Source organism: Hypomesus nipponensis, chromosome 6, assembly GCF_054491055.1.
Source record: "Hypomesus nipponensis isolate SF chromosome 6, ASM5449105v1, whole genome shotgun sequence".
Classification (NCBI taxonomy): domain Eukaryota; kingdom Metazoa; phylum Chordata; class Actinopteri; order Osmeriformes; family Osmeridae; genus Hypomesus; species Hypomesus nipponensis.
This window is the reverse complement of record NC_140366.1, coordinates 16,065,978-16,079,827: the sequence shown is the minus strand read 5'-3', so window position 1 is coordinate 16,079,827 and position 13,850 is coordinate 16,065,978. Positions and strand designations below refer to the sequence as shown.

General features: G+C 47.2%; 1 protein-coding gene across 1 annotated transcript; it reads right to left on the bottom strand.

Annotated features, from left to right (window-relative positions):
- Positions 1–569: 569 nt before the first annotated feature.
- syndig1l (synapse differentiation inducing 1-like) lies at positions 570–13,474 on the bottom strand. Its single transcript, XM_084700539.1, is given in 4 exon segments — positions 570–728; positions 4,173–4,310; positions 12,954–13,154; positions 13,157–13,474. Coding segments are annotated over 4 exon segments (816 nt in total).
- Between the last annotated feature and the right edge of the window lie 376 nt (positions 13,475–13,850).

Sequence of the window (13,850 nt, the reverse complement as noted above, 5' to 3'; positions counted from 1 at the left end):
GATAGAAAGTCGAGAGAATTGAAGGGCATGTTTTTGTGCTCAGTTTTAATCCTCCAAGATCTCAGTGGATATAGAGTCCCTTGAAGTTTGCTAAAGTTCCAGTAATTGGCTGGTGTGTTTTTTTGCAAGTCTTTTTCCTCACTGTTTTTATAATGGTCTCAGATGTAAAAAATAAAGAAATAAAAGAATAAAATGAACAACCTTAGGTTTCAAACACCCTATAAGGGGGCTTAGCCAAATGGAGGCAAATCAGGCCCCAAATCAGGGCATTCCCATCACCCCGATACCCCCCCACCCCTTAAACTGGGTCTCTCAGTCTAAAACTCCCTATCTTGAAACCCCACCCCCCACTGCCCAGTTCTCCCAGGACTATGTCTCTATTTCCCCATTCCCTGCCCGCCCTATCTCCAGTATTACTTTAGCCGACAGGACCCCTAAGGGAAACCGGGAGTTTGGGAAAAAGAGGAAGGTATAGGAGAGGAGGATTACATTCCCTGACGGTAGAGTAATCTGGGGGACACAGCTTCTCTTGCAGGCTAGACTGGGTGGACGGGAGTGGGAGATAGCTGCTATATGTGTCCTGGTTTGGAGAGGTAGGCAATGAGAGCCACCACCACCCCCACGTATACCCCCGTTCCTATGGTGATGGAAAGGGCGGCCAGGAAGAGAGCCCGTCGAGACGCGATGCTAGCCATGGGGAAGTCTCCCTTGGTCACCGCCTTGCTGGTCTGGAAGAAAGGAGGGGGAAGGGAGGTGAGAGGAGGATTGAGAAATGGAGGGCTCAAAGATATGAGAATGAGAGAAGAGAGAGAGAGAGAGAGAGAGAGAGAGAGAGAGAGAGAGAGAGAGAGAGAGAGAGAGAGAGAGAGAGAGAGAGAGAGAGAGAGAGAGAGAGAGAGAGAGAGAGAGAGAGAGAGAGAAAGAAAGAAACCTTATTTATTCAAGCAGAGATGTTTGAAAGGAACTATTTATTATTTCACTGTGGTTGTATGCAGACGAGACTGGAAAGCAGGGAGGGATCGTCGACAGGGGCACAATGTACTCAAGGAGAGCTCCTAATGGATTAGGGTTTTGGAAAGAGGGAGTTAGTGATGAAATGTCGGCGACACAAGATTGGGCCAGTGTCAAAGGAAGGAGGTGAATAATGAATGATGAATTCAACGTGTAGGAAATCAGTGTTCTGCCTGAAAGGAGATATGACTGAAAGAGAATGAGTCTTTTTGGAGCAACAGAAATGGAATAGGAACTGATTGTCAGGACTATGTGAATGTAATCACACAAAAGAAAACTGCATTTTCTCAGTTGTTGGAAATGATAAAAACGTGGGAACATTTTCACTGCCTGTAGTATTGGTTTTCAATAACAAGTGTCTATAAATATCAAATGTCTTGTGGATATAGCAATTTCCTGAAATAGCACATGGTGTTGACACAACAGGCTTTGGAGATTGACACCATCACTCCCTGCTTGTTATCATCCTCTCAGTCACCTGTGGCTAGTGATCCTCTCCCCTGTCTATCTGTCTGTCTGTCTGTCCCTACAGCCCTCCCCAGCCCTCCTCAGTCTATCTGTGTCCCTCTAGCCCTCCCATGTCTCTGCCCTGTCCCTCCAGCCCTCCCATGTCGATGCCCTGTCCCTCCCAGCACAGACCCTGCCAGTGCAGCTGCCTCATCAAACAGCCACACAGCACCTTAGAGGAGAACACCGGGGTAAGGCACTTTTCAAATTCAAACTTTTATTTTCTTCCTTCTTTTTTTTTGACCCAATTATATTTTGTATTTCATATATGGTTGGAAAGGTTTCTGAAGGCCTCCGTTCTTGCCCAGCAAGCATCCGCGGAAAAAAACAAATTAAACAAAGGAAACATATTCAAGACACGGCTGGTCGTTTCCATGCCAACAAAGTGAATATTGAAAACGGCATGGTTATGGCAGTCTTGTGGGAAATTAAGTTCAGGAGTGGTTTCAAAACTGGGATAAAACGCTCTCCTTTTAAGCTCGCATTGTGTCCCCCTTGCAAGGCCTTGTGGGGGAATGAGTCGTAATTCGACAGAAAACCACTCAATTGAGTCTTTGTATTGCAGGGAGGGTTGAAGGGCAAAACGTTGTAAAAGCTGAGGTTGTAATTAAACGTCCCTCATTATGAGGTCTAATGAACAGGCCGTAATTGATTAATCAATCTATTGCTTTGCTTCAGACGAATAATTAAGTCATTCCATTTTGCAGCTCTCTCACAGGAGTGGCACGGTGTCTAAAAGCCGAATGTGATGTTTCGAAGGCCAGAGCATTTTTTCCCTTGAATCCCCTTGAGAAGTAAATGGAGGCATTAAGGCTTTATCTTCACAACCTTGACAGAATGATTGAAATGTGGCGTCACAGACGAAGATAACATCTCAGTCCTAGTAGGATGTGCTGGCTCTTTCTTAGACATTTTGGTGGAATCTGTCTGTTACTAACGGGCTTCCTCCTTAGTGAATGCTCTGCTCCACACATGCAGAACTGAGACACAATCAGACACTGTCCAACGACATTCACATCCCATTTCTCATTCAGATCTATGACTGAAGTAAACGCCTGCATTTGCATGATAAAAATACATTAATATTTATGTGAGCTGTGATAGTTGGATTTTTTTTTTCTAAAGCTGAGAAGGGCATTTTGAAGCTTCTCCAAACAAGTTTTGAGATTAGAAGTAATTCATTAGGATTTCTCTTATCTCTGGATAAAAGTTCATTCTCCCCAGACACTGGTGTATTATATTTGTGATTAGAGGACTCTTGAACATAAATGATTTGTAGTTGCATTTCAATTGAGTTGAAGTTGAAGTTGCATACATAGCTCAGTTATGGAAGCGACATCCTTGGCCTTGCAGAGAGAGAGAGAGAGAGAGAGAGAGAGAGAGAGAGAGAGAGAGAGAGAGAGATAGAGAGCTTTGCGTGACACTCTTTAACTCTTAAAACGTTGCTAAGAAAGTTGTGTGTGTGTGTGGTGTGAATGTGTGTGTGTGTGGTGTGAATGTGTGTGTGTGTGGTGTGAATGTGTGTTTTCCGCGCTGCTCAAACACAGGTTGGGCCAAGCACTCTGTGTGTCAGTGGATCTGACCTTCTAATCTGAGGAAAACAGCATTGATCCAGCGCTCCCTTGTGCCCATGACAGTCCCAAACGTGTTGGCTGTGTTGTGGCTTCAGGACTGACAACACAAAGACTGTATCAATATCTCATACACTCTCTAAACCCGCTCCTCCACCCACCTGCCATAAAACCCACTTTGATAATCATATTGAGGAAGTCTTTTCCCCAAGAACACACAGACACTAAATGTGATGAATCGTAAGATTTGTCCTTTCTCTGGGATGTTGTTGCGGTCATCTGCACGGTGAGATATGGTTTTGACAATGCATTCAGGACGCAACGTTCCAATACTGCCCAGGCTATTGACAAAACAGATGGACAAAGATGGAGAATTATGGACGTGGAAAATAGATAATTCTTTGAAAGCATTAAAGAGAGACAGGAGAGAGGAGAGGTAACAGAAGCATAGAGAGAACAGAGTGTTTAGCTCCCAGACCAAACTAGAGTCTACAAGACACAGACATCCATAAACATCCTTCCTTTTTTCTTTCTGTTTGTCTCTGTCTCTCCTCACGGGAGAGATTGACAAAAGAATCACTAACCTCTTACCACACTAATTATTTTTCATAATTACTCAGGAAAAATTAAATTAGCCCCAGACAGGTTAATTCAGTCTGCCTTCATCTGCCTTGGTCACACCAACGGATAAGGCTACTAAATGTTCAGCTGTTAGATACCCATTCATACTTGAGATGGAGAGGACGGCAGTGTTCCTAAGAGCCTAAACAGCTGTCTGTGTGTCTGAATGATGTATGTGCACAAACATTTATGTTGACTGGAGTTCTGTCAGCACACTCTCACAGTCATTGTGTAGGTATGTGTGTGATAGCGAGAGTGTGTACACCCCTATGTATGTGTGAGCGTGTGTATGTGTAACCAAGCTGAGTTGGTGAAACTCACTCCCTCAGCATGATTACTGCCCCCAAACTGCCGCACTGTCGAAGCGCAAGGTTTCGGTGGCGTAGCTGGTTAAAGCAATGTTCATGGGAGGTGGTCGTCGCGCTCGACATTCACGTGTGTGTGTTGTGTGTGTGTTCTTACCCCCTGAGAGAAGTAGAAGGCAGCGATGCCCAGGGGCCAGAAACAGCACAGCATGGAGAAGATGGCCAAGCCCAGGTGGTCTTGAGGGGGGACCACGATGAAGTTATCCTCACTCTCACTGTCGCTGGAACAATCCGTCTGTGTGTGTGTGTGTGTGGGGGGAGGGGAACAGAGGAACAGAGGAAACAGCTTTAGGACCAGGGACATGGGTATAGCTTAGTCGGTACCATTCCACCAGTGCAGGTTCAAATCCCCCTGTGGATAAAGGTCTCTGCTAAATGATTGCTATTACTATACACACAGACCATGGAGGATGGATGACTCCACAGGAAGCCTGTCAGAAACCACGGCCACTTCCAGAAGCACGTGGAGCAGTCAGCTTCCACGTCCTGTGCCAGAGAAGGCCCCGGAGGCAGAGGGCTGGACGTCACACCTCGCTTAATGAATGAAACTGTCAGCCAGTCAGAGGGCGCAGTTAACCTGCTGCTCCTCGGTCAGGCAGCCGTCTAATGGCCGACGCTCCGTGAATTAAATGTTTTTCGTGCCACCTCAGTGGCATGGGGGGGGGGAGGAGGAGGAGGAGGAGGGGGGGAGGGGGAGAGGGGGAGGAGGGGGGAGGAGGGGGAGAGGGGGGGAGGGGGGAGGGGGGAGGGGGGCCTGTGCTGCTCTTCCTCCAGAATGGCTTTTTCATCATCGGTTTCCTACACAGCATCATTTATTTACACAGCAATTATTAACACATTTACACAGCAATTATTTACGTAACCACAATTCAAATAACACCGTCAATCAGTCGATTGAGATGAGTACCCTCTGTGTGAAACGCAAAACTTTCCATTGCGTAGATGCTTTGGTTGTTTACAGGAGAGAGGTTACATCAGGTCTACTGTATGTATCACCCTGGCTCAGCACAAGAAAGAAAGTTCTGGGAGTGGAAGAAAGGAGACAGTGATTATCCATTAAAAACGTATGGCTCATCCCTCATACTATACAATAAGCATTAAATAAATGCTATCAATTGTTTCCAGTAGTAAAGGAAAGAACATTTGGATGCATACATTTGAGAGGGACCAGTCAAACCACTTAATATTCCATTTTTCAACCCCCATACTTGTGCTGGTGTCAATGACTTCCGGATAAAGTGTGAGCAAGATACCAAATTATTTTCGTTTAGCTCGGCGCATCAGACTGTATCCCACAGGGATAAACGTTGCCGCAGAGCTTTAGACGATACTCCGGTGCAGTCTGCCGTTCCAAATCCTCGGCCCAGAGTGAGCTATGTTACAGTAATATCCAGCACAAGCTGGAAGCTAGTGTTTCACACCCAAATGCAGACTCTGTATGATCTACCCTGAGCACTGTTGTTGAGGCTGTCCTACTGGAGCGTGTAGGCAGTGTGCACCCCACCACTAAGCCCTGTGTCATTACACACACCATCTCCACAGTACACGCAACAAATAATACAGAGATTTTACAATTCTTAGGGAGATTTTAGTTTTTTTCTTTCTTGTTTTTCATTTTCTGGCAACAAAAGAGAGACCAAAAATACTGTGGGTCTGTTCCAGGGTGTGATGAGCTGTAATAAAAATACACCAGGAATAGAAGGGAGCGCTACAAGTCAATAAGCTGCAATCATCCCGTGTGCAGGGAGAGGCTCAGGAAATAACACCGCTGGAGAGAGAGAGAGAGAGAGAGAGAGAGAGAGAGAGAGAGAGAGAGAGAGAGAGAGAGAGAGAGAGAGAGAGAGAGAGAGAGGACGGCAGGAGAAAATTGAGAAATAGAGACAGAAATATATTGGTTGCGTGAAAGAGAGTAGATACCTAGGTAAGGGAGAGCAGAGTGAGAAGAGTGAGTGAGAGAGAGAGAGAGAGAGAGAGAGAGAGAGAGAGAGAGAGAGAGAGAGAGAGAGAGAGAGAGAGAGAGAGAGAGAGAGAGAGAGAGAGAGAGAGAGAGAGAGAGAAGGAGGGTAGATGACAGGGAGTGGATTACTAGCCTTGAATCTTACTGAAGCAGGAAAACAGGGTGTACCAAACAGTATGGTGCGTCTTTTTATAAAGTTACCATGTGCATTTTTTGCAGAAGGGCTGTTTGGCTGTACAGCATTAAATTGTACGGGCAGATAGGGGAGCACAAACTGCATTGATTGTGTTACACAAATCAAAATGAGCTGGAAGGCAAGATAACTGGCGAGATAACTTCTATTTGTGTTTCAGAATGTTTTATTACTAATATAATCAGACTAGAAATCTATACATAATTTTTTTCATATTGAAGCACTGAGGCAAAAGGGTCATAACACATAATGATGCTCATATTGTTTCTGTCAGAGGGAGTCAGACCACAGGAAGAGAGAGAGAGAAAGACAGAGAGAGAAACAGATAGAGGAAGAGAGAGTGAGCAAAAGAGACGAGAGAGAGAGAGGACAGAGACAGACGTTGACTTGCCCAACCCTGCAGTGCCACAGCAGAACCAGACAGCCAGATGTACTCTGTGGGACTCCTGATTCCAGACCCTGGGCCGAGCGGAGAGGTGAACCAGAGGTCCAGACATGTAGTAGATCACAAGTCTGTCTCAGGAACTACGGAAAGATAATACCGGGAAAATGAAAAAATCCACCTCGGTTTGAACCCTCCATAACACTTTCAGGAGGTGACAGGAAGTACTGAATAATAACATGATTACACTATTATCTTTCATCAAACTAAATCCTCTCTGACATCTGGAAATTCTAACCGTGGATGTTTGCCAGCAGGCAGATTAGTCCCTCTGGAGCTGTGGCTGTTTGCAAAGGGAATGAATGACTTACAAACATTCCCTCCATCGGTCTCATTCCCCAGTTATCGTTTGTTAACTGTTGGGAAACTGAATAGGTTGAATCCTGATGTACATGTATACATGTGGCAGTGGGGGGTATGTTGATGCTGGCTGCCTAAGGTTCCAACGGAGATGGCTTCTCCTGTGCGGTGCATCTTCTGTCAACATGAGAGAGCATCTTGACAGGTAACGAAGGACTAATGGATGGTTTCATTCGTCTTTCGTGACAGCACAACCAGGATGGGGCCTGTGTAATTTATGTTTCCAAATTGCCTCCACAGCGTGGGGGAGATGAGGCGAGTCTTCCTCCTTCCTTTCTTTTCACCCCATCATGCACACTCCTCCTTCCCACCACAATACCTCGCTTTTTTCTGTCACACCGTATCTGTTTCTCATCTCCTTGTTAGGTATAACACCCATCACATTCCTGATGATACACAGTATGGTGGATGGAGGCGGGTGCGTTCAAAACGCATCATGGGGCAGCGCACCTGACACATCCAAACCTGACAACCTTATGTTCCCATGCTCACGTGGTTTGAACTAATGAGCAGCTCCATACAAACTGCACCTAATTCAGTTCAAAGCAGAGGCAAGGGTTGATACACTGATGCGACAGAAGTGTTCTTGCCCATGCAGCTTGTTAGGCTCTGTCTGAGGTTTAATTTAAGCTCACTATTCATCCATGACACTCTTCTATGAGGGTGAATGCAGGCAGGGATATATGTGTTTATGTTATTTTACGTCGTCAGGATAGTGTGGTTCTGTGTTTATGTGTGTGTGTGATTCTTACTCTCCCTGATGTATATGCATGTCCACATCTTGCTATGAAGAGTGACCTTTCATACGAGGCCCCCAGGTGCCCGAATGAGCTACCTGTTTGTGTAAACATGAGAAGCAATTTATTCATTCATGTGCTGTTGCAGTCCTACATGAATACTACATAGCCCCTGGGTCTATAGATACAGTCCCTCACAGCTCATCGCTGGGGAAAATGGAAACAGGAAGACAATATGCCGCAGAATTGCCTTTCAAGGGTTACCCCTCATGCAACATTCCTGCCTGAGGTCTTGAGTCCGGCCCCGGCCCCGGCCCCGGCCCCGGCCCCGGCCCCGGCCCCGGCCCCGGCCCCGGCCCCGGCCCCGGCCCCCCTTCCCCAACACTTCCCCAACAGGAGGATCAGGTGGACCAGCGAGACTCAAGTTGTTCCACCCAGCGTCAGGAGTCCGCTGAGATAATTGGCCCTCAGCACCAGAGGTCACCTGCCCCCAGCAGGGAGGTCACCTGCCCCCTCCTTCCGGAGGAGTCCGACCACGGCAGACCGACCACAGATGCTTGCGTGCGCTGCTTCCTGCATTCTAATGTGGGACGGGTGATATCCTCCCTCCTCCACGTCGCGGTGATGAGCTGGTTAAGTTATGCCAGGTCATGAGCTCGCAGCCCCGCGGCATCATGGTCCTCAGGGCTTTATGATTCATCAGGCGGAGTGATGAACGGAACGGACCGGGCCGGCTGGTATGAAAACACCGGGTTATTGAGCTGATAATGGAGTGGGCTGATTTACACAGCTGCCCCGGTCTGCTGTGACACGCAGTGCAAGGCGACCTGTCGTCAAGGACCTCTGTGGGACAATCCGTCACCGAGGGGGGGATGGCAGCGACATGGGATCGTGATGATACAAACCCCCAAACAATATGACACTGGTCTCTGGATGCCCTTGGGTGTGACTGGAGGTTTCAAGCAGAGTCTGTTTAAACTCCATAAACTGCTGTTTGGAGCTCTAACATGATTCAATATGGAATTACCTATGTTCCTCCACAGTTACAAAGTGTTCTATATTGCAGGTTTCTGAAGTGTGTTGCACCTCTGCATATACAGGAAAAAATTACTCTAAAACCTTTGAACAGTGTGATAGGAGTGCTGGTAGTAATATGGTTTAGAAACATGTCTTTCTGTCACACCTACAATCTAACAAACTCGACATAGCGGCATTATTGTGTAAACAGCATCTACCTCGGGTAAATTACTCTTAATACACAATCCTTTTGTGTGAAATATTTTTCCCCGTCAGGTCTTGCATCGAGGCAATTTAACCTAAGCAGCCCGCCATGCAAGCCACATGGAACTACAACACAATTCCAAGCCCACAACCTCCCTCTCACTCTCTTTTTCTCCCTCTCTCTCTCTCTCTCTCTCTCTCTCTCTCTCTCTCTCTCTCTCTCTCTCTCTCTCTCTCTCTCTCTCTCTCTCTCTCTCTGCCCGCTGAGATTAGCGTTCAGGCGTCGTCTTCCAGAGATTGCCGTGACGTTACAGGGAAGCGCTCGCATCAATAATTTACTGGGTAATTGATTGGCCCCTGGATATGGTGTGGGTTATGGCTTGTCAGAGCAGAGCCAATGAGTTGTCAGAGCTGACCCGTCAGGATCATACAGCAGAACAGAGCAGACAGGGTCTGACATGCCCTGGGGCAGGGGCTGGTACATAAAAGTTGAAATTTCTTTCCCTGACAGGAAGTGATTGAAAAAGTAAGTAAGGGACGATGAGGCATCACACCAAGACAATGTCAAACCAGGGATGCATCACAAGTGCCCTTCGGATCTGCATGGTGATGACATCTTCCAGGCCTCCTCTGCTTCCGTAACATCTCGAATAAACAGTATGTAGCGTGAATAAAACTTTGCAGTTCGTCCAAGAGAGAGATCAGACGACTGCTTCCCTCCTCAACATGTCTCCTGCTGAGGATGTCTAATGATCCAGGACACGCAGAGAGCCGCCAAGAGCCTGTCTACATCACAGAGGCATCGTGGGAGTTATTTATTTTCCAACGTTCTAACTGCAGTCTGCCGTTTACCCCAGTAAAAAAAGATTAATAAAAGTGCAGAAGCCTGGCAGGAAGCCGATACTAGGCTGCTTCATGCTTCGTCTTTTCGGAGATTTAGACCAAATCCTGTGGAAGCGTCTGCCTGGCGAACAGTCTCGTCAGATGCGCTGTTGTCGTTTCATCTCAGGAGCTACACCCTGCAAAGTGGGGCTCTGCAGAATGCATCAAAGCCTCTCATCGGGGGGAGATCACAGATTGGCTGAACCCCCCACGAATGACAGAGCTCCCTATGAGATGGGCCCATGTGTCTGTGTCACAGCTTCCTATTTGTGGGGTAAAAGCAAGTGTGTGTTGTGCTTTATAAAACACGGCAGCATGCCAGTTTTATCAGCCAAAGGAACTTATTTGCCAGATTACTACTGGGCCACAGTGATTGGTTGGTAATTTACCTCTAAATGAGGAGGGGGATAACTCCCAGTAGATTTTATGAGGGGAAAGACCTGGCTGGCTGGTTGGTGTATAATGAGAGATTAGTTTATTGGTATAGAACATGTGCACTGAAGCAAGGCAGAGCCTACAATCTGGATTCAATGAAGATGTATGGTCTTCTGTCTTCTTTGATAATCTCTGAATACATACTCCTTAAAAACACCCTCCAGTCACTATTTCATCCCAGTGGCTAGGCAGCAGTTACCTTTCAAACAAAGGTATCACAGAATTGATTTATTTATATTCATCTCAGACTCGCTTTGTTGATAATTTAATTTGGTCTGTGCTTCAGAAATGCCAGCATTCGAAGGTGAGGCTGTTGAAGCTAGAATATCAGTCTGTTCCAGCTAGATGGTGATTTGTAGTGTAAAACTGTGCTCTGCTGTTTGAATGCTAATTTCATACATTAAAGATGGCATCATGGATGGTGAAGATATTTCATTTTCTTCTTCTATCTCCATACTGAGTGAGATGTATTCGTGCAGGAAGACGCATGAAATTACAAATGCTCCCAACGTTTATTCCAGGACATCAAAGGGATTCAGGAGATCAGTCTAGTAGTACACAAGAACAAGACTGCATTACAGGGAGTGGTACGCAGTCTAGATTATTGACTTTCGATTTATAGATTATTGAAATTCTTTCGACTTCCCAGTCCAGTAAGGACTTACTACTGTAACATTACACATGATGCTAGTGCTCACACATCCTCATCATCATCATGGTCATCTTTACGCCTAGTGAAGCCTCTCATTCCTCTAATAAAGACACTTGTCACCGTGACAACCACCTGGAGCAGGGACACACCCTCAAACTGCACAATTTGTATTTGTTTGAGAAAGTTCCCCAATTGATAAACATTGTATGTTTCCGACCAATATTGACCAATCTCGCCCCCCCCCCCCCTTTTTTTTTTGACTCTCTGTAACAAAAAGTTCAGATCTGTCACATGCAGAGAGAGAGATATATGAATTGGGTGTTAAAGATAGTCTTTTAAGCCTCAATGTCTGTTTGTCTAAGTGTCCCTGGAGAGAGGCCATTAGTCAGATGAACACACTGGTAAAGCGGACTGAAGTGTCTGTCAGGAGGAGCACTCAGAGTTCCCCTCCATGCCCCCTCGTCTAGACTTATATTTACATTTAGTCATTTAGCAGACGCTCTTATCCAGAGCGACTTACAGTAAGTACAGGGACATTTACCCTGAGGCAAGTAGGGTGAAGTGCCTTGCCCAAGGACACAACGTCATTTGGCACGGCCGGGAATTGATCTGGCAACCTTCAGATTACTAGACCGATTCCCTAACCGCTCAGCCATCTGACTCTCGAGTAGAAAGCAGACCTCAGCACACACCAGACACAGCTCAAACACAAGTCATTTTACGGTCCTGGCAATGTCAGCAATGCATACCCGCTCAGCTGTTTATGGAAATGTTCCTCCAAAATAGCAACGAAGCGCTTTGTTTGTGGACACAAAGCCATTCTTTTTTTCACGGGTCACATTCTAAGAATAATTTAGTAAAAAGGTGCTCGTCTCATAAAAATTTGAACAGGTAAAGATCGGCTGTGTCATGAATTTTTCAGGAGATTAATTCTGTGTGGGAAGCGCGTGCACACGAAAGCAGGGCGTGTAGGCGACCTTCCTGACAGAGCCCATCGTATGGGGATCAATGGTAACTGGAAGACTACAGTGAACCAGCTGTAGGAAGACCCAGAGTATCTCCATGCTCCTCTCTACCTACTGAGACAGATCTCCCTTCTCCTCCCTCCCAAGACCCTGGGTTCACGAGCCTCCACAAAGCTACAGGCCCCTGGGTTCACTAGCCTCCACAAAGCTACAGGCCCCTGGGTTCACTAGCCTCCACAAAGCAGCAGGGCCCTGGGTTCACTAGCCTCCACAAAGCAGCAGGGCCCTGGGTTCACCAGCCTCCACAAAGCTACAGGCCCCTGGGTTCACTAGCCTCCACGGAGCTGCAGCACCTTGCAGAGACTTCCAGTCCGTCACACTGCCTGACGTTTCAGAAGCCGTCTGTTTATCACTAACATTCACGTTAAACCAAGTGGACTCAGGAGTGCACACTAGCCAGTCCATTAGGCACTGCGGCAAAGCAGGTCAGCGGTCCGTTTCTCCACACAGCCCCACTTCACTGCTCAGCTGCCCAGCCCACTCTGCCCCTCCCCCCCCCCAAGCCCCCCAGATACCAGACTGCATGCTTGGTGGTTACACATGCAGGCAGAGAGAGGCTAAACTAATAAATAACAGAGTCGATGAAGGTATATTGATTCTTTCAGGTGAGCTTTACAGAGAAAGTCCAGGGATTTTAAGGACTGTAGACAGGGTTACATCAGCCCTCCCTCTGCCGGATATACAGTACACACACACACAGGTTTGTTTTCCTATCCTAGTGGGGACCCCACCATTCACTCTCACTAAATGATATTCTCTAATCACTTTTCCCTAACCCTTAATGTAATTCTAACCCAAACACCAATTCAAACCCTAACCCCCCTCTCCCCGCCCCCCAAAAGCACTGTTCATACTTTGGAGAAAATGTGGTCCCCCCAAGGGCAGTTAAACAAAAGCACAGACACACACACAAACACCACACACGGACACATTTGCACACACACACACACACACACTGACACACACTCCTGTACCTCGTACTCCACGTACTCCTCCTCCTCCACCTCGTAGGAGACGGTCTGGATCTTCACGTGGTCCCCGTCCTCCAGCAGCTTAGCCTGGGGGTCCTCCATGCTGGGGGCGTCCCCTGAAGCCTCTCTCTCTTTCTTCTCCGTGAACGTGGTCTCGCAGCACTCGCTTTTGTAATCCTTGGACTTGAGCCCTCCTCCTCCTCCCCGTCCTCCTTGTAGAGGATGAAGTTGGGTCTGTAAAAGGCCTCCACAGCCAGATGGAGGGAGGTGGCATCCAGAAGCTGCTGGGCTTTTGTCTTCCCGTTGTTGTTACCGTGACCTCCGCCGCCGCCGCCGCCTCCTCCGACGACAACACTGCTGTTGTTTCCTGCTCCACCCCCTCCCACTCCTCCTCCGCCCGTGACAAAGTAATTGATGATGTTCTCTTGGTACTGGTTGTTGGGGAAGTCGCCACCGTAACCGTTGACGACGTGTTTGCTGTTTTTGTCCAGCAGAGGGTTCTGGAGTTCGCTTAGGTTCTCCATGGCAGATGGGTTCGAGGGGCTGCTAGGTTGTCAACTTGAGGAGAGAGGGATGGGCGGGGCGAGGAGAGCGTGCTGAAGATAATGCTGATCTGTAAACTGGGAGCCAGAAGAGAGAGAGAGAGAGAGAGAGAGAGAGAGAGAGAGAGAGAGAGAGAGAGAGAGAGAGAGAGAGAGAGAGAGAGAGAGAGAGAGAGAGAGAGAGAGAGAGGGGAAGAGAAGCTGTAATTGATTTCCATTTTAAATATTCAGAGGAGCAGATTAGGTTGTTGGTTATTTAATTGAACACCTGCTACATCAGACAGAAGTTGGCTTAACACTTTCATACTCTATCTTCCTCTCTAATCTGTGTGGAGTTGCCACTCTTACAGCTGCCTGG